Below are 19,943 nucleotides of genomic sequence, written 5' to 3'. Positions count from 1 at the left end.
AGAACTGCACTTAAGGCATAGTGACTTGGCAGTAGTGTTAAGAAAAAGCTGCAGCAAATGAAGAGCAGACACTAAAGGCATGTGGACAGAATAAAAGACTCAAAGTAACTCAGTGAGCAGTAATAAGAGTATGCACCTGCAAAATGGCAAGCATGATGAAAAGGTGAGGGTAGGTCAATCCGGAAGATATTAATGACTTAAGGACTGTCACTAATAACCATTGATGACATGACTTTCATGACTAACCACTGGGTTAGGATCAACACCTTGTAAGACATCAGACCTAAATTCAGATCCCAGTTTTACCTTTTGGTAGCTCTATAACCCTAGACAAGTTATTTTACTCTTGATTTCTACATTGAGGATAACAAAACCTACCCATGGCACTTTTGTGAGGAATAAAAAAAGACAATGATTTTAGCATGCTTAACACAACGTCTAAAACATAGTTAAAACTTAGTACAATATAAATGTTAGCTTCTAGTATTATATTTGCAGAGATGATAGTTTGGCAAGTGTTTATTAATTTTTAGCAGCCACTTCTCACTGTTCACATTGTAGCTGTGGTCATTTATATACCCCAGAACTTTCTGTATGCATTTCTTCCCCAATTAAATCTCTCTAATCTTACAATTAAACCATAGAATTTTTAGGAATCTAAATATAGGATTTTATTTTATTATAACTCCCACTGAATTCTGTTTTTACTTTGAAGCAAGAATCTGTTTATTGAAGTAATTTTTCATATAAATTCAATTATTTGTCATGTTTGCTATTCCTCTCTAACATCTGCAGACCTAAGTATGATAGATGACTTTTTTTCATGGCAAAATATTGATGAAGACCAATCCAAGAATAGAACATTTGGCATTTCACTAGAGAAATCCCCTTTATGTTGATATTGAGAAGTTATTTGAAAGTGTGGACAAAGTTGGGACAAAATCTATGAAACAAAAATAAAAATAGCATGTCTTTAGCAGCACAAAAAGAGTAGCTCTTTTTCTGTGACTGACAGAAAGTCGTGTTAAACTTTTTTTATTTTAACTGAGGAGGAAACTAAAACTTGGAAAGATCCACAACTTTCAAATATCACCCTCCTAGTAAGTGGCAGAACAGTAAAAACCTGTCCTTGGACTCTGTAATTCATGTCCAAATAATTAAACATGTTTCTCAATAAAAATGGTTTATTTACATGGGTTTATATGTACTCTTTCATGCAGTGTTTGCCTTTTCATGCAATTATTCATTCAATAAAATTTCACTGATAGATCACTACATGCAAGGTACTGTGCTAGGCAGGATGTGATTATAGATATCAATCAAATATAGACCCAACAATCAAGAAGTCTGTAAGAAGCAATATAAAAATGTGTACATACACAACACAAAGCAGAACAAAGAGATGTGTCATGAAAGGTAGAAGCAATTGTGTTGGAAGTTCATAAAAATGACTCTTCTCTTCTAGAAGCCAAGGATATCTCAATGACCTTCCTAGATTCACTACAGGTACAAGTTCTTCCTGGGATGAGAGGAGGGATAAAAGACTTACCATTCTGATTATGAAGTTCTCCTTCTATGTACATATGGTACACACATACAGTTAACACTATTAACTTCAAAATATTAATGTAAGTCAACAGAACCTATGCATTCCCTAAATCCTGAAAAATCTGTTAGGACAATCCAAGCCTAGGTTTAGTACAGAGCAGCCTGAGTCACTGCTGCCAAAAAAATTTGTTCAACTATAAAAGGTATGAATTATTTAAATTAGAAATATTCTGAATACTCCCTGTAAGATTAATAGTTACTGCTGCTTAAGATTCAGTTCCACTATGAAAAAAAAAAAAAAAACTCATGTGCTGAAGAGTCAATTATAATCCTGCAAGAACGCTCTATCTTATGTTTCAGAAAATTCATTTCCCAAAGTGCTCTGAATATAACTGGATGACACAACCACCAAAGTCTCTCACAATTCTGAAATTAGTACATTCCTGATATTAAGCTCTAGAAATTATATTTTTGAAAGTAAACTTAATTTTAGAAACACCATTTGTATTCTAGGCAACCTAGTTTGATTCTACTAACCTTTAAGACCTGATGAATTCTTGCACCAAATTAAGTATATTTTTCTGTAGATAACCCCCAACAACTCCCCTGAGAGTTTTCTCAAGCAGATTATAGAAGCTTAGTATAAAATAATGAAATGCTGAATCTTAAAATCTTGATATACTAAAGTAAACCATCTTGCTTCAGAAGGTTCACCTGTAATTAAAGATTTTACATTGGAAAAAAAAAGTGAAAGAACAGAAAAGAAGTGTACTGGTTGATTTATAATGCACATAACCTGCCAATACAATCCCTTTCAAACAGTAAGTTTTACATGCTGTTTGTATCCAAGTTTCCCTTAGGAGAAAAACCATATAAAGCATTTCATCCCATAAGCTTCCTATTTACTTCTTAGAAACATAAGCTAATGAGGCAATAATGCTTCTTCTATTTTAAATCTTAAAAAAAGTTTTCCTGAAATCTAGATTCTGAAGTCTGCTCTAATGACCTGTATGCTATAATCAAATTTTGCGGCATAGTGTATTCACATTTAAGAGCTGTGCACATTGTGTACACACATGGAGGAAGCAATGAATATATGACTTGGGAAAATAAATGAAGGGAATAGAACATTTTTTCAGATTATTTTATATTCTTTTAAAATTCTGAATTTCATGGGTTGCTAAAGAATGTGAAGATATTTATATTTCTTCAAAATTTACATTCTAGATTATATAATGTTCTAATTCAACTTAGAAAATGGCTCCATATGCATATTATAAAAGCATTTAAAACAGACTGACTTTTGAATTAAAATTTATGCAAGAGAAAATGTGATTTTAACTGGAGCTGGCCTCCACGTTAAATGTAAAACCTTCAATCAAATACATTCAATCATAATAAGAATTTAACTTTTAATTCACTTGTATTAGTAAAATTGTTCAAGCTACTACCTAAGGCTAATATTTTAATAAAACCAGAAACCTCTTATTCAAAAGTAAAAGTTCTTACATAAGACAGCTGATTTTGTACTTTAAATTACTGAATTAGAGTGCCCTCTATTGGAAGAAAAAAAGGCAATGAAAGCTAAACTGAACTAACAGTTAAAATATCCCCAAAATTCAAATACATCATTAATGTGTAAAATACATTTATTAATAATATAAATGCTACAAAACGTTTTACTTACATTTTAATTTCTTTTAAATTACTTTTGGAATTGTCATAATACAATGAACAAGTTGGGTATTTCTTATCACCTAAAATTAAATTTTAACTGAACCCAAATGCCCATCTTTCAGCCAATAATGTGAATGATAAGCAAAAATCTTATTCCACATTTAACATTCCAATATAACACAGAAATAATTTTAATTTAGGACTATGGCTGGACCATACTGGGAATTTTCCTTGATGATAAACTGAAAATGTTTCAAATTCAAGAGATTTTTTAGAAGCTCTTACACTGGGGAGTGGGAGAATTGGGCTGGATACCTATGATGAGACTTATTCTAGCTCTAAAATTCTATAATTTTGCAGTGTTATCAAGATCTCAGTTCTGACTCAGTATCTCAGGTCTCAATTACCTCAATTACTTCAGTAAGACCCTGCAGGATTTTTAGTCCTGTAGACCAACAGTATGCATGATAGCTTTTTAAATAAACAAGGCTCAGAGCCACCTCAAACAATTCTGATTTCATTGGTCTACTTGGTCAGGACATGGTACCTGACGGTATCAGTATATGTTGAAGCCTCTCCAGATAAATCTAACATATATCCATTGCTGAGAATCTCCAAGTGTCTTCCCAGAACATCTGACTATAGTTACCATTTTTATATTCCCAAAATGTCACCTATAAGACAGAACTCTCCTATTCAAGAGTATATTCTCCTCAGCAACAATATTAAACTTCTGACTAGCTTCCCAAATCTAATTATCTTCCCCAAACAAAACCGTTGAGCAGTAACAGATACAGCACCAACCTCAGACTGCCGGTTTTCAGATCCTGGGTCTGGCAATTACTGTGTAAATGTGGGAAAATCATAAAAGTCCTCTGTGCCTCCATTTTCTTATCTGTAAAATGGGAGGAATAATACTACCTATCTCATAGGGTTATTGTGAAGATTAGATCAGTTAACAGAAATAAAGTGCTCCATAAGTGTTAGGGACTATCATTACTTACCCAAATTTGTTTCCCACTACTTTCCAAAATCAACTCTTACAATAAACCATTCTTTTCAAATCATATGCTATGTCTCACCTCTGCTTTTGCATATATTGTTTCTCCAAGCTGGAATCTTCCCTTTCACTCATTCATTCATTCCAAAACAAGTACAAGACATATCTCCTCTTCCACTAGAGCCCAGTTTGGTCTCTCCCTACCTCCATGAAGCCTTCAGTGACTACCAGTAAGTCTTCACTAGTCTCTCCCTTTAAAGAAAATTTCCTTTGACCACCGGGTAATTTATTATGAGAAATGTAGCTGGAAATTAAAGATATTAGCTCTGAGTTTGAATCCTAGGTCTGCCACTTGCCAGCTGAGTCATTTCCCCAGTCTATAAATCCACAGTTAGCTTTACTATGAGGATTAAGTGGCTTAATTCATATAAAGCATTTGAATAGCAAGCACCTAATAAATGTCAGCACTCATAATATATATTTGGTGTTTTGCATGTTAATCTTATTACTGTACACTGTGACTAAAGCCTTCTTAGAATAGGAATTCTGAACTCCTTTAAGTCAGGAATCATGTTTCATTACTGCTATCATAAATCCTATAATGTAAGGTGCCTGTGTGACTCAACAGGTTAAGTCCAACTCTTGATTTCAGCTCAGGTCAAGATCAAGCCCCACATTGTGCTCCGTGCTGGGCGTAGAACCTGCTGAAAATGTCCTCTCTCTCTCCCTTTGCCCCTCCCCCTACTGTGGACGTGTGAGTGCATGCACACTCTCTAAATAAATAAATAAATACGTAAATAAATAAATAAATAAATAAATCCTATAACTTACAACATGGTAACAAACATCTATATTAGGTGATCTATAAGTACTTAATTTTTTGCATAATTTGAGAGTACAATTCATGACAAACTCTGAAAAAACATTTTTGATGAACAGAAATATTCAACAAATGCAAATGAACCCAAATGAAACACAGACTATTGAGAAGGGTCAAAGTAATCAGATTACTTTTTAAACATTGATAACAAGTTTTTATTAGATTAATCTTCTGAAAGGACACTTCCAATGATGTCTTTTATCTGCCCCAAATCCTTTAGATTTCTCTCGCTTTCTAAAAAATAAATACCAAAATTCTTATCCTGACATTCAAAATCATCCATGGCCTGACCTCAACCTATCCTTCTAATTTTATCTCCCATATTCTCCCTTTATAAACTCTATCAATAATTTCAGATAAATCAAACTACTTGCCTTACTCATATGTACCCTCTGCTTTTCTGCCTCATGTAACATTTATTATTTAATAAGACAATACTTTCAAGGAACACAATATAAGGTTTATCACAGGAACAAAGAGTGATTTCTTGTATGAAAGGATGCTTGAATTGTAAGATATTCAGTTCAATTTATGAGCATTAATTTCTCTCTTGCTACTATCACAATAGAGTCTTAGACTTACAAAAAAAATATTTGACCACGTTCCCCTAAACTATGTTACCTTCGTAATACTAAAATCCCTGCTATCACTACATGAAACCTGTAAGCCTGGTCTCCAAGTAAAGTGTGCAGTGCAGACCCCAGGGTGCACTAGATACTCAATGAGTTAAAAGGAAAAAAAATAGAGCTTCTATTTACACTTACTCTGTATCCTTCTTACTTGAATTTCTCTTGAAGTATATACCTAATTTATAGCACAAATTCTTAAAATAGTAATAGATATACATCATTTATGAATACATGCAATTGGGAGATTTACTTAAAATTTGTTTGCTATGGTATGTACAACCAAGAAAACAAAAGTTTAGAAACCACTGGTTGAGAAAACTAGGGCTTTCAGAAATTTGTGGGTTTAGAAGTAGAGGAGCAGAAGTATAGTCAGTTTAGAGAAATCTTTAGGAACAAACCTAAAAACCTAAACACCACACATTATATTTATACAGGATAAATATGTTTTAATTTGTAAGCAACCTTCAAAAAAATAATTAAAAAAAAAAAAAAAGAAAAACTTGTAACCAACCTTCAAGGAAATGCTGAAATGTAATTGGTTTGTAATTTGGAGATAATATATAAGTTTTAGATTTTTAAACAGGAAATTTTGTCCTGACATTAAAGTACACTGACACTACAGTAAATATTTCATTAATATAAAAATTTCATTTGGTAAAACTTGCATGTATTTACTTCAGTATATATGTAATTAATCATAATTATTCATAAGGAGTTTTACTGGAGCCAATAATACAATGCTTTAAAGAAGACAGTGCAACAAAAACAATAACAAAAAAACAAAACAAAAGGAGTAAGACTAGCCATGGAGCTAGACTATGCTGGGAAACAAGGATCAGCACACAGTAAGTAGTTAAATGAAGTAAACATTCTCTTTATAGTCACTATACTTGGCAATGTTTTTAGTTTTCATAAATAATATGACATACTTAACACAATACACTCTTATTAGCTTTTGAAGAAAGCATAATGTTTCTATAACAAATTAAGTTCTAAAAGTGAGTAAAGATTTCATGTTATAATAATGCATTTCCTTTAATACCAGTACACCCTATAAATCCTACCTCTATATGACACAAAATAGGTATACAAATCTTAATTTTAAACTGATTGATGCTCTATAGTTTTTCTTGCTGTTGTGTTAATATAGAAATCCAAATGATCAGTAATCTCTAACTCATGATTTAGATTCTGAGCTTGTAGGTTGCATAAGGGATTTGACTAAGATTATAAAACTACGGAGGTCAAATTTTCCAAAATGTCTCTCTCCTACCATAACATACAGAGTGACTGGGGAACATACACACATAGCCCAGCTCTGTCTTTAATCAAGATGGGGTAGACTAAATTCACAGAGAACTTGGGGAAGAAAGACAAAAGGAAGATTTTTTTTTCTTTCTTTGGAAACCAATTATCATCATGCCCAGTGAGACTTAAAGAACATAATCAAAGAAACTATGATTTCATGTATTAAGCAAGTCAACAGCAGCAAGATCATCACAAACTATCAGTGATTTATCAAAGCAGTCCTTCCCCTACACATGCAGTGAGAGTAAAATACCAATGAACATCAGGAAAAGAGCAATAGGGAATTTGACATTTGACACTGGCAGAATCTGAAGATAGGATAATGCACAAATCCCTGCCTTTTAGATACACATTGAATTGGCAAAGACAGACACATTGTCTTCCTTCCCCCCTTACTTACTACACTCTGGCTTCCATTTTTCCCAAGTTCTTCCTCTGAAATCTTGCTCAAATTATCTAAGTAGTGGTCTGATATTGTGTGGCACAAATCTTCAAAAGAATAATCCTTTTCTTGACAGAGTTTTATTTCATCCAAGAGTTTTGATAATTCTCCAGTCACAGTTTCACCTATAAGAAGACAGTAATTTTTTTCAAAGTTTTAAGAAAGGCTATTGCTAAAATTTCCTATTAACTAATAAAAATATGACTAGTATAGTGACAGAACTCATGACAAACAACATTAAGTAAATCAAAAAATATGTTGAAAACAAGGTACTGAACCATAATTAATGCAAGAATGAAAAGACTAAATTAAAAGACAAGGAAAAATCCCAATTTTGCCTATTATTATTCTTTTTCAAAATAGAAATAAGTATTGAAGGTTCATTTATACATATGACATAAAAACATCTGGAATTACAATTCCTAAGGTTTCATTCATTATAACATTTAATCTTTAATAATCTTTCATATGACAGAATTCATTAACAAATTTTAAATGGTGCTGGGAGCCTACATCCTAGTTTCAATAAAAAGAAATAGAATGTATTTAGATAAATAATTATATAAGTAATAAACTAAAATTATGTTATGTGACATAAAGGAAAAACACAGAAGTAACAGATAAATAGTATGCATCATCTGTCAAAACATGAATATTTTGTAGGTTGCATGCAAATATGCGTTTTTCTAATCATTCTCAGAAAGGTACTTTATACTCCTAATTTCTTCTAGGAAAAAATAAAACTCCAGCTGTTATAATCCAGATATCAATATTTTTATTCTACATTAAAAATACATTTTGGAAAACAAATCTCGTGTGAAATATCTAGTCCATGTATATATCATGACAGCAGAGATTGCTAATTTTGCTAGCTACTGTGTCACGGCCAAGAATAGGGCCTGACGAATAGAAAAGTTCAATAAACTGAAAAATGGATAAAATACAAAGTATAAGATATAAGTTACTAGGCCTCAAATTTTCAAGTGTTAGCCTTTTTGTACGTATAGAACAAATTTGGACATAAAGGTCTAGTGTTATTTATAGGGCTTTATAATTAACTACTCACTCTTAGTCTTTTGGGAAGGAGATTCAACAGGAGATGAAATATGTATTTCTTGTGTTGTATCTTCATGTACATGTTCTTCAAGGGCTGCTGATCTTCCCACACCTTCTAAATATTCTGTGTATACAAGTTTTTGAAATTACATAGTCAAATTCATTTATTTTAATATAACTAAACTTTATGTTTTACTTCTGGTGATCAGCTTTTCATTTATTTCCTCATATCCTAAATATATCCTAAGTTTTTAAAAAAACTTCAAAAAACCAAAAAAACTGAAAGAACTTGATGATGAGCTATTAATTTAAATCTCTTTAATTAAAATTTAAAAGATATTTTGGAAGAGACTCATAAACTCTTTTTGTGGAAACTAAATTTGACACATTCTTTCACCTGTTATAAATAAATTCACCTGTTAAAGATAAAATAACACCCTTAGTTTCCTTAAGTGTATTCTACGTGAGGATTTAAAACCATCTTAAAGATGCTTTGAATAGACTTGATACCTAAACAGGAACATCAAATTCAATGGACACCACAACCAGTTAGGTAACATGAATGAAGTTTATAATGGTGTTTACTCTTGTAAGACAAGCATAATTTCACATTAAGCTTTACTTCCACAAAGAAATAACATTCTCTCCTATTATTCCTAAAGTAATATTTCACACTCAGCCTATCTCTCATTTTTGTAACTTTGATGAAGACATAATAATATTAGAGCAGCCAAAATTTAAATATGTCACCCAGCAGTGTTCTAAGTAATATAAATTAACTCACTTGATCCTCACAAAACAATGACACACACTCTTACAATCTGTTTTAAAGATGACAACTCAAGGATCAGATTTTATTTTTTTAAATTTTTTTAATGTTTATTTATTTTTGAGAGACAGAGAGAGAGACAGAACATGAGCAGGGAAGGGACAGAGCGAGAGAGGGAGACACAGAATCCAAAGCAGGCTCAAGGCTCTGAGCTGTCAGCACAGAGTCCAATGCAGGGCTTGAACCCATGAGCTGTGAGACCATGACCTGAGCCAAAGTCGGACGCTTAACCAACTGAGCCACCCAGGAAGCCCTCCCCCCACTTTTTTTAATGTTTATGTATTTTTGAGAGAGAGGCAGAGAATAAGTGGGGGATCAAGGAGAAGGATTTTAATTTGGCCATGTTCATACAGCTAATAAGAGGCACAGCCAGATAAACATGGGACGAGAAAACATCTCACTCTAAGCATCTGAATGCAGGGATAAATGTCAATAAATATTCAGCCCCATTATCATGGAGAAAACAGAAAGCATGTGGAGCATGATTAACCAGAAAGTAGGTGCCCCATCCAAAGTTCGACAGTAAAGTAAAATAAAAGCCTGCATTTTTTGAGAAACCAACAAAACTCTGAAGTTTTAGCTGAAACCCTACATTTGTAAATGTTGAAAGCCAATTCAATTTTTATGGAAACACAGTGTGACCAAAAATATTTAATCTAAACAAAATCAATCTGCTATCTGCCAAAAGCATTCAGCTCACAGTGGCTAGTTTGTAGTCTCCATCTAAAGGATTAAATCAACTGATCTCTCCCCATACTGATCTTTTACTTACACTTTATTCAGAAGGAATCTTTTTCTTAAAAACTAGTTAAGAAAGTTTGTTCTTAGCAGCACTATCAACAATAGCCAAAGTATGGAAAGATCCCAAATGTCCATCGATGGATGAATGGATAAAGAAAATGTGGTATATATATACAATGGAGTATTACTCAGCAATCAAAAAGAATGAAATCTTGCCATTTGCAACTACATGGATGGAACTGGAGGGTATTATGCTAAGTGAAATTAGTCACTCAGAGAAAGACAAAAATCATATCACTTCACTCATATGAGGACTTTAAGAGACAAAACAGATGAACATAAGGGAAGGGAAACAAAAATAATATAAAAACAGGGAGGAGGACAAAACAGAAGAGACTCATAAATATGGAAAACAAACTGAGGGTTGCTAATGGGCTAAATGGGTAAGGGGCATTAAGGAATCTACTCCTGAAATCATTGCTTCACTACATGCTAACTAATTTGGATGTAAATTTTAAAAAATAAAAAATAAAGTTAAAAAAAAAGACAAAAGAAAAAAAAAAGTTTGTTCTCATTACAAACAATTGTGTCTTCATACTATCCAAATAGTTTCTACCTAAGGGCATTTCTACTAGGAAAATTCTACTAGGAAAAGAAAGAAACCTATGGAATTCTATCCTTAAATTTTTTGACCAAATGCAGTAATTATGTAAAGTGAATTCCTCCTCCAGGACACAAATAGTAATTTTATCTACTCTAAATTGGCTTTAGTGAAATAAGAATTTTTCATAAAACTTAAAATGTACCACTGGTGTGACCCAGGAATGCAAAGAATATAGATAATACATTTACATTCTAAAACCCGCCAATAATTTTAAAAATTCAAAGATGTCCCATATACCCTATCACAAGTTGGCATACGTAATGAATTTTGACCACTTAAGAGAACACAGATAGTTAACTCCTATGTAATAACACTTTCATTTAAGTTAAATCAATGCAGTAAATGTCTAGAATTATGTCATACCCTCTTTTTAGTGAACATTTATTTTGCTTTTCCCAAAAGACATAATATTCACAAGCCTCAGGTTTTTTTTTTAATTTAGATACAAAAGTTCAATATGAAATATAAAGCACCTAGAAGGGCAAGAAAAAATGTTATGTACCATTCTTTTTTCTTTTTTTTAGCTTTCATTCAATCTGATTTGAATTAATATGAAGAGCTACTCACGTATTTTGATTTATCTCTATAAGCACTTGACTTGTAATTAAGTTATTTATTAACGAGAAAATTGCAGGGGACTTCCTTTCCCTGACAGGTTTTGAAGATAGAGAAGACAGCATGAATGACCTCCTGTAGCACATTTTTTTACCCCTCTTGGCTTTTGTTGACTCCTGTATCTATGCATCACCTGCCTGACTTGGTTTTAATTCATTTATCTCTCATAGGATAAAGCTGTTCTTCAACTTCCCAACTGACATCCAAGGAAACAATCCCAGCTTCCTCCCCTATTTACACTTGCCACCAATCTGTAACAATCAGGCGATAATCACCACTGAGCAGTGTAGAAGCTAACTGGAAAGGGTAGAAAAAATGTCTGTTTTTTTTTTTTTTGGTTTTTGTTTGTTTTGTTATTTTGTTGTTGTTTTTTTTAAGTAGGCTTAGCGCTAGGCATGGAGCCCAACACAGGGCTCCAACTGACACAGCCCAAATGACAACCCTAAGCTCAAGACCTAAGCTGAGATCAAGAGTCCGATGCTTAACTGATTGAGCCACTCAGGTGCCCCAATGTCTGGGTTTTTAAGGGAACATACGACATGTCAGGCCTAATCACAAAGCAAAAAGGGAAAGTATTTATTTATGTATTTATGTATTTATGTATTATTTTTGTTAATTTACATCCAAGTTAGTTAGCATATAGTGCAACAATGACTTCAGGAGTAGAATCCAGTGATTCATCCCCTACATAGAATACCCAGTGCTCATCTCAACAAGTGTCCTTCTTAATGCCCCTTGCCCATTTAGCCCATCCCCCCACCCAAAACCCCTTCAGCAACCCTCAGTTTGTTCTCTATATTTAAGAATCTCTTATGGTTTGTCCCCCTCCCTGTTTTATATTATTTTTGCTTCCCTTCCCTATGTTCATCTGTTTTATATCTTAAATTCAACATATGAGCGAAGTCATATGATATTTGTCTTTCTCTAATTTCGCTTAGCTTAATACACTCTAGTTCCCTCCATGTTGCAAATGGCAAGATTTCATTCTTTTTGATTGCCGAGTAACGCTCCATTGGGTGTATGTGTGTGTGTGTGTGTGTGTGTGTGTGTGTGTGTGTGTGTGTGTGTGTGTATGTATATAATCATATCTTCTTTATCCACTCATTTGTTGAGCCCAAATGTCCCAAAAGGGAAAGTATTTAAATCTAAATCCCATTAAAAGTCTTAGATCAAGTAAGGAAGTATACAATCCTACAATGAAAAAGTAGTACCTACATGGTTGTCAAACCTTCAGGACACCTAATGCTTCACTAACTATACAGTTACTTAATGACCTGTATCAAAAACAAAGCCTGGCAAGATCGAATCATCTTGTACTCCTGGATTAAGGAGGAAACAATCTGTATCCTTCCAGTTAAGTACAATTTTTGTTGTTAACCCAATATTTATGTACTAGTTCTAACCACCTAGAATAGGTTATATATCAGCCTCTTGGGGCTTTAGTTCCCCTCATGTGAAAGAAGGAGAATAATGATATCAGACTTATCTATCTCACAAAGTTATAGAAAACAGGCAAAATAATAAAAAAAAAAACTGCAAATTCGTAAAGCATTATTCAAGTGTAAGATAATACTTAATCATCATCACCCTATAGGCTTATTATCTTCAAGTTCATAACTACATATTTGCTATATGGATTAAAAAAAACCCTTTTAATAGCAAATGAGTGAAAAACCACTTTAGCTTTTCTTAAAATACTGATTAGTTTAAAACAGAAATAAAACATTAAGAAGTATTATTATTTAGCTTAAGGGTTACCAGAAAAAAATGTAACTAAGTTCACTCAAAAGTAAACATTAACTCAAAAACTCAAGAGAAAACTATGGTAGATTTAATTTAATCTTAACTTTAAGGCAAATTCATCCATCATTCAATATTGTTTACCTTGTAAGAGTGTTGCAATCTGGAGAGATTTCTGAGATGGATGTTCTTTCAGAATGTCTAAGACAGTTCTACCTAAGCTATCCTTTATGTTGGCATCAATTCCTGAAAGAAAAAGAAAAATCCACTAGATGTACACCACTGAAGTGTCATCAGAAGATACTGTCAACATATAACTGTTCTAGTATCAAACATATACAGATCAAGCACTGAAAGTGATTTTTAGAAAAAATTAAAACCCTAGACACACACACACACACACACACACGATTTTAGTAAGAAAGAAGGTGGAGGGGCGCCTGGGTGGCTCAGTCCGTTAAGCGTCTGACTTTGGCTCAAGTCATGATGTCACAGATCGTGGGTTCGAGCCCTGCATCAGGCTGTGCTGACAGTTCAGAGCCTGGAGCCTGCTGGATTCTGTCTCCCTCTCTCTCTGCCCCTCCCCTACTCATTTTCTGTTGCTCTCTGTCTCTCAAAAATAGAGAAATGTTAAAAAATATTAAAAAAAAGAAAGAAAGAAATAAGGTGGAGGTCTACTGCTACCAAAGAGAAGGAACACTCTTGACAATGAATTAAGTCTTAAAGGGCACTGACCCAATCATTAAGATTGGTGTGTGTTTGTTCGTTTTTTAATTATTTTGAGAGACAGAGAGAGTACACATGCAAGCAGGGGAGGGGCAGAGAGAAAGAGAGAGAGAGAACCCCAAGCAGGCTCCGCACTACACTGTCAGCACAGAGCTCGACATGGGGCTCACAAACCATGAAATCATGACGACCTGAGCTTAAATCAAGTGTCAGACACTTAACCGAATGAGACACCCAGGCGCCCCAGACTGTTTTTTAGAATTATAACCAGTTTGGATTATAGCTATTTAAATGATACTCTATCAAACTGAAAAATATTATTGATTTAGAACATGAATTCCTAAAGTATAATGGTCCTGTGATATATATATATATTCTGTGTAATTTGGTAAAAACATTTTAAATAATGATGTATCATGTGCATAATATAACAACAGTCTTAGAATACTTAAGTATTCACAAAAGTTGAAAAAGCATGATTATTTTGAACTATTGTCCAAATACTATTTGTCCAGCTACAAAGTCAAATATCTCATATTTATTTATGTAAGATTATACTCAATGTAAACAACATTCAATCATCTACCTGGTGAGCAAACTTCTTGTTCTGTAATTAAAACACCTTTGGAATTATTTTAATTCTAAAAACATTTATTGTACTAAAGAACTTATTTTCATGTAACAAATAACTTTCACTGACCCCCAAAAAAGTTTATAAACTTTCTAAACATCTAACTGCAAACAAAGCCAGTTTTCAGAATCCGGTTTCAAATGTTAGGTCATCATAATAAGATTATTAAGTATTTGCTTAAATTTGTGTAGAAATGTGTGACCAGCACATATGTAATTGGTTGCTTATAACACATTTATTATATCACTGTGTTACATGTCCAAATTAAATGTACATGAAATTTTCACTCAGTATAACTACAACCAAAATGCCACAGTCAGCTAATGTTTTCCATTTTTTTACAGCAGAAAATAAATACATTAAATGTAGTCTGCAGCACAAAAGACTCACATCAATAGTTTCCAAGTATGAATTTGTACCCATGCTTTTTGATCCTAAAAAAATCCAACCCCAGTTCCAATTTTATTTCATTTTATTCATAATATACATATGAAGACAAATAAGCCTCTTTGTTATACCTTCAAAGCATTCCCTCTAAAACATTCCCTTAAATCATTGCAGCTTACAAACAATAGCTACTCACTTGATGAAATAACAAGGTAAATATGCCTTAAAGATAGGGAACACTATTAATCACAGTTCCCAATATAATAATCTAGGGAAATATTATGTTTTCGATAAACCGAGCAATTGTCATGATTTCATAAGGATCAGTTCCTCTCTCTTGTAGAAGGCAGAGAATTATTCCTTTTGGTAATTTCTCTAGTATATTTCAATGTGATTTCAATGTATACAATTGTAATTTCTAAAAGCTTTTTACTGACAAGTCTATTGAGTAAAGGAAGGTGCACATTTATATCAATTTTATCTAAACATTGAGGTTCAATTCTATGTGATATGAATATGCACTTGCAATGTGGAGTAAAGGTAAAAAGTAAGGGTGATTATGAAAGAACTGTGCCATTTCCCTTTGTCTACTCCTGAAATAGAAATTGTATTTGGCAGAAAAAGCTACATGGAGAATCACAATAGTTACCTGTTTCTAACAGAACTCTCACAACATCCACCTTTCCAAATAAAGCTGCTTCATGAAGTGCACTCCCCTTTTCTGTCTGGAAAAAAAAAAAAAAAAGAAGAAGAAGAAAAGTAAAAAGAAAAAGGAAAAAGAGAAAGAAGCACAGTTGCATTAGGAATGCTTACAAGTTAAAAAAAATCCTGTGACTTTATGTATTTGTACATATTCTCTGTAATCTAAGCACACCCTGACAGAAAGGTACTATGGAATAAAAGAAGAAATTCTAAGAACAAAATCCAATGCAGGTCCTCCTGCATACGTGTATGTGTGTTAAATTGAATAATGTCATTATGGCAATTCTGTCTTCTTGTACTAAAACTGATCTCTACTGTGGGATTCTAATCTCAGTTCAAAGTAAAAATATCATTATAAAATAATATATAATGTAAATGCTTTGTTAATCAATAAAATCCTATTGCATAATTAACCCACTCTAAAATGATTTACAAATACATTACTAAGGAGACTGGGAATCAATGTGATCTAAATTTATCTTCAAAAAAAAGCATGACTGCAATATATCTGAATTATAGTTTGACTGTCATGATATGTACAGACACTAATAAAAATGGAAATAAAAATAATTTATAAATATTTTATAAAACTGTACAAAAGGAAAAATAAACTACGGAAATGTATTCAGCTCCTTAAGAAATAATCTCAATATGGGGTACAAATACATTATTTTTTGACTCTCTGAAAAATACCCTTTGAAATAATCTAATTCTTTTCACTCTTATTGTGTTTCCCAAGCAATTTTCTGATTACTAATTTTATTTCCTTCCACTCTTAAAAAAATTTGGACTTTATGTTAGAAAAACTCTCCCTGGAATAGCATACCTTAAATATTCTGAAAAACTAAACTACATTTTAAATACAGGGAAGAAAAGGAAAAATAACAGAATTCCTCAGAGCCTGGGGAAGGGAAGTGGGGACAGAAACTATGAACCCAAGGCTTTAGTACTGGAGCAGGAAACTGTTCCAGGCAAACCGCCAATCCATGGCAGACTAGTGCCTGGGCTTTAACCAGCTACTCAAGGTGTGAGAGGGCAGGAGACAAAGAAGCCCAAGAAAGCTGAGAGATAGACCAAGGGCTCCTGCAAAAATCTAAAACCTCTGGAGGGCACATTGCTGGTTCAATGGGAGAGCATGCAACTCTTTATCTTGAGGTCATGAATTCCAGCCTCATGTTGGGCACAGAGATTACTTTAAAAAAATAAAACCTAAAATCTGTAAAGGACAACATCCTTAGTTAAAAAAAATAATAAATGTGTTGCACAGACGGAGAAATTAAAAATTCCTATCTAGATCATAGTTCTAAGTGGAGTACAGTAGTAGCAAAAATAACACCCTCCCGGGGCGCCTGGGTGGCGCAGTCGGTTAAGCGTCTGACTTCAGCCAGGTCGCGATCTCGCGGTCCGTGAGTTCGAGCCCCGCGTCAGGCTCTGGGCTGATGGCTCAGAGCCTGGAGCCTGTTTCCGATTCTGTGTCTCCCTCTCTCTCTGCCCCTCCCCCATTCATGCTCTGTCTCTCTCTGTCCCAAAAAATAAATAAACGTTGAAAAAAAAAAAAATTTAAAAAAAAAAAAAATAACACCCTCCCCCTAAGAATTTCTAACCACAGTTCTGCCCTCACATGGTCTTGGGATCAAAATTACACAATCTCTGTGCTCCCCTAACCCTCCAATCCTGAGTGAAAATGTAGAATTAAGTGATCCTGGGTTTGTAGTACCAAGGCAAATATAAATGCTTATTAGCAGAAACAGATACAAATCCATTGTGAAAATAATACACTTTAAACTCAGGCCTCTGAGAGTTCCAACAGATCAAGCTCTAAGAAACACAAATTCAAAATCAGAAATCACTGAACATTAAAGAAAACAAGCCATGAGCAAGAATAAAAGAATAAAACCTATAAAAACTTCATATGTTATGTGATGGTCAGCTACAGAATATAAAAAATATATATGATCCATGAAAAGAAGATATCAAATATAACTAAAGAACAAGAGGAGTATTAAAACTGGCCAGATCTGAAATGAACTAAATAGCACTTCTAAAAATAGAAAACATAATATTTTAAATAGAAAGGTTTAATAACAGATAAGATAGAGCTGGGAAAAAAAGTACTGAACTGGATGGTGGATTTTTTTTTAAGTACATAATGCAATTCAAAGAAACATGAGACGGAAAATGTAAAACACTGAATAGAGTAAGACTCAGTTCTAGAAGAAGAGGACAGGAATAAGTAATTCAATGACTAAAGACTTTCCAGAATTAATGAGATACTAATATTCAATTCTGGGAATACCAAGCAAGGTTAAGTGAGAAGAATACATTGTGAATATATTACAGCAAACTACAGAACACCTAACATAATGAGAATACCTTAAAAACATCCTAAGAGAAAAAACTGTCTAAAAATAAAAATTAGATCAACAGCTGGCTTCTCCACAAAAACAATAAAACCAGAAGAAAGTATAATATCTTCATGTGTCAAGAGAAAATAACTACTAATCTAGCATTCTATAGCCAGCCAAACTATCTTCAAAGAATGAGAGCAAAATAAAGACATTTTCAAACAATGGTTACTACAGATCCTTAAAAAGAGAATTTCCATGAATTTAATTCAGAAGGACTAGAGGTCCAAGAAGTAATGTTGAATAGAGAATGATTAAGAGAAGGCTAAGTCTAATAATTAAAAATATAACACTAGGAGCACCTGGGTGGCTCAGTCAGTTAAGTGGCTGACTCTGGCTCAGGTCACGATCTCACCACTTGTGGGTTCAAGCCCCACTTCAGGTTCTGCGCTGACAGCTCAGAGCCTGGAGCCTGCTTCAGATTCTGTGTCTCCCTCTCTCTCTGCCTTCCCTAACTCACACCATGTCTCTCTCTGTTTTTCAAAAATAAAATCTTAAAAAAAATTTTTAAGAAAACAAAAATATAACAATAATGTCTACTTTTTTTGTACTAATTTGGTTTCCTAGATACTCTGATACAGTAGAGTGGGCACTGTAGGCACTGAAATGGACTATTCTAGGAAATGAAATTATGTAAACTTCACTATAAATAAACAATTCTTCAGGAGGAAGCAGATGTAAAAGACCTGGGTTCCAGTGACAGTTTAGCTTTCAGTTGCTATATAACTTTAGGGAAATCACTTAATATCTTTGAAAATTCATATAGCTTGTAAATAAAGAAAGTATTAAAAACTAGATAGGGTTATTGGGAATGCTAAACAAGATAAACAACAAATAAGACTTAAAAAGCATTTTATTTACTTATAAAATAATGAGTATTATCATTGCTGTTAAAATGCAATTAGAAAACTTTTTATTTATTTTTTTAATATATGAAATTTATTGTCAAATTGGTTTCCATACAACACCCAGTGCTCATCCCAAAAGGTGCCCTCCTCAATACCCATCACACACCCTCCCCTCCCTCCCACCCCCCATCAACCCTCAGTTTGTTCTCAGTTTTTAACAGTCTCTTATGCTTTGGCTCTCTCCCACTCTAACCTCTTTTTTTTTTTTTCCTTCCCCATGGGTTTCTGTTAAGTTTCTCAGAATCCACATAAGAGTGAAACCATATGGCATCTGTCTTTCTCTGTATGGCTTATTTCACTTAGCATCACACTCTCCAGTTCCATCCATGTTGCTACAAAAGGCCATATTTCATTCTTTCTCATTGCCACGTAGTATTCCATTGTGTATATAAACCACAATTTCTTTATCCATTCATCAGGTGATGGACATTTAGGCTCTTTCCACAATTTGGCTATTGTTGAGAGTGCTGCCATAAACATTGGGGTACAAGTGCCCTATGCATCAGTACTCCTGTATCCCTTGGATAAATTCCTAGCAGTGCTATTGCTGGGCCATAGGGTAGGTCTATTTTTAATTTTCTGAGGAACCTCCACACTGCTTTCCAGAGCGGCTGCACCAATTTGCATTCCCACCAACAGTGCAAGAGGGTTCCCGTTTCTCCACATCCTCGCCAGCATCTATAGTCTCCTGATTTTGTTCATTCTGGCCACTCTGACTGGCATGAGGTGATATCTGAGTGTGGTTTTGATTTGTATTTCCCTGATGAGGAGCGACGTTGAGCATCTTTTCATGTGCCTGTTGGCCATCCGGATGTCTTCTTTAGAGAAGTGTCTATTCATGTTTTCTACCCATTTCTTCACTGGGTTATTTGTTTTTCGGGTGTGGAGTTTGGTGAGCTCTTTCTAGATTTTGGATACTAGCCCTTTGTCCGATATGTCATTTGCAAATATCTTTTCCCATTCCGTTGGTTGCCTTTTAGTTTTGTTGGTTGTTTCCTTTGCTGTGCAGAAGCTTTTTATCTTCATAAGGTCCCAGTAATTCACTTTTGCTTTTA

The 19,943-nt window shown here is 33.7% G+C and overlaps 1 protein-coding gene across 13 annotated transcripts in view; it reads right to left on the bottom strand.

Moving 5' to 3' along the window:
* Window positions 1–19,943, bottom strand: part of ANKS1B (ankyrin repeat and sterile alpha motif domain containing 1B) — a 1,105,230-nt gene that overhangs the window by 890,021 nt on the left and 195,266 nt on the right. For all 13 annotated transcript variants that reach the window (XM_086712566.1, XM_025926383.2, XM_086712564.1 and 10 more), the window contains exons 5-8: window positions 15,523–15,598; window positions 13,274–13,375; window positions 8,551–8,664; window positions 7,443–7,609 (exon numbers count right to left, since the gene is read on the bottom strand). In XM_086712566.1, coding sequence (XP_086568692.1) covers window positions 7,443–7,609; window positions 8,551–8,664; window positions 13,274–13,375; window positions 15,523–15,598 — 459 coding nt within the window. The remainder of the gene's footprint in view (window positions 1–7,442; window positions 7,610–8,550; window positions 8,665–13,273; window positions 13,376–15,522; window positions 15,599–19,943) is intronic.

The sequence above is a fragment of the Puma concolor genome, chromosome B4 (genome assembly GCF_028749965.1).
Source record: "Puma concolor isolate L17-30 chromosome B4, mPumCon1.1.hap2, whole genome shotgun sequence".
Lineage (NCBI taxonomy): Eukaryota > Metazoa > Chordata > Mammalia > Carnivora > Felidae > Puma > Puma concolor.
Note: the sequence above shows the minus strand (reverse complement) of the source record. Positions and strands in the feature narration are given on the sequence as shown.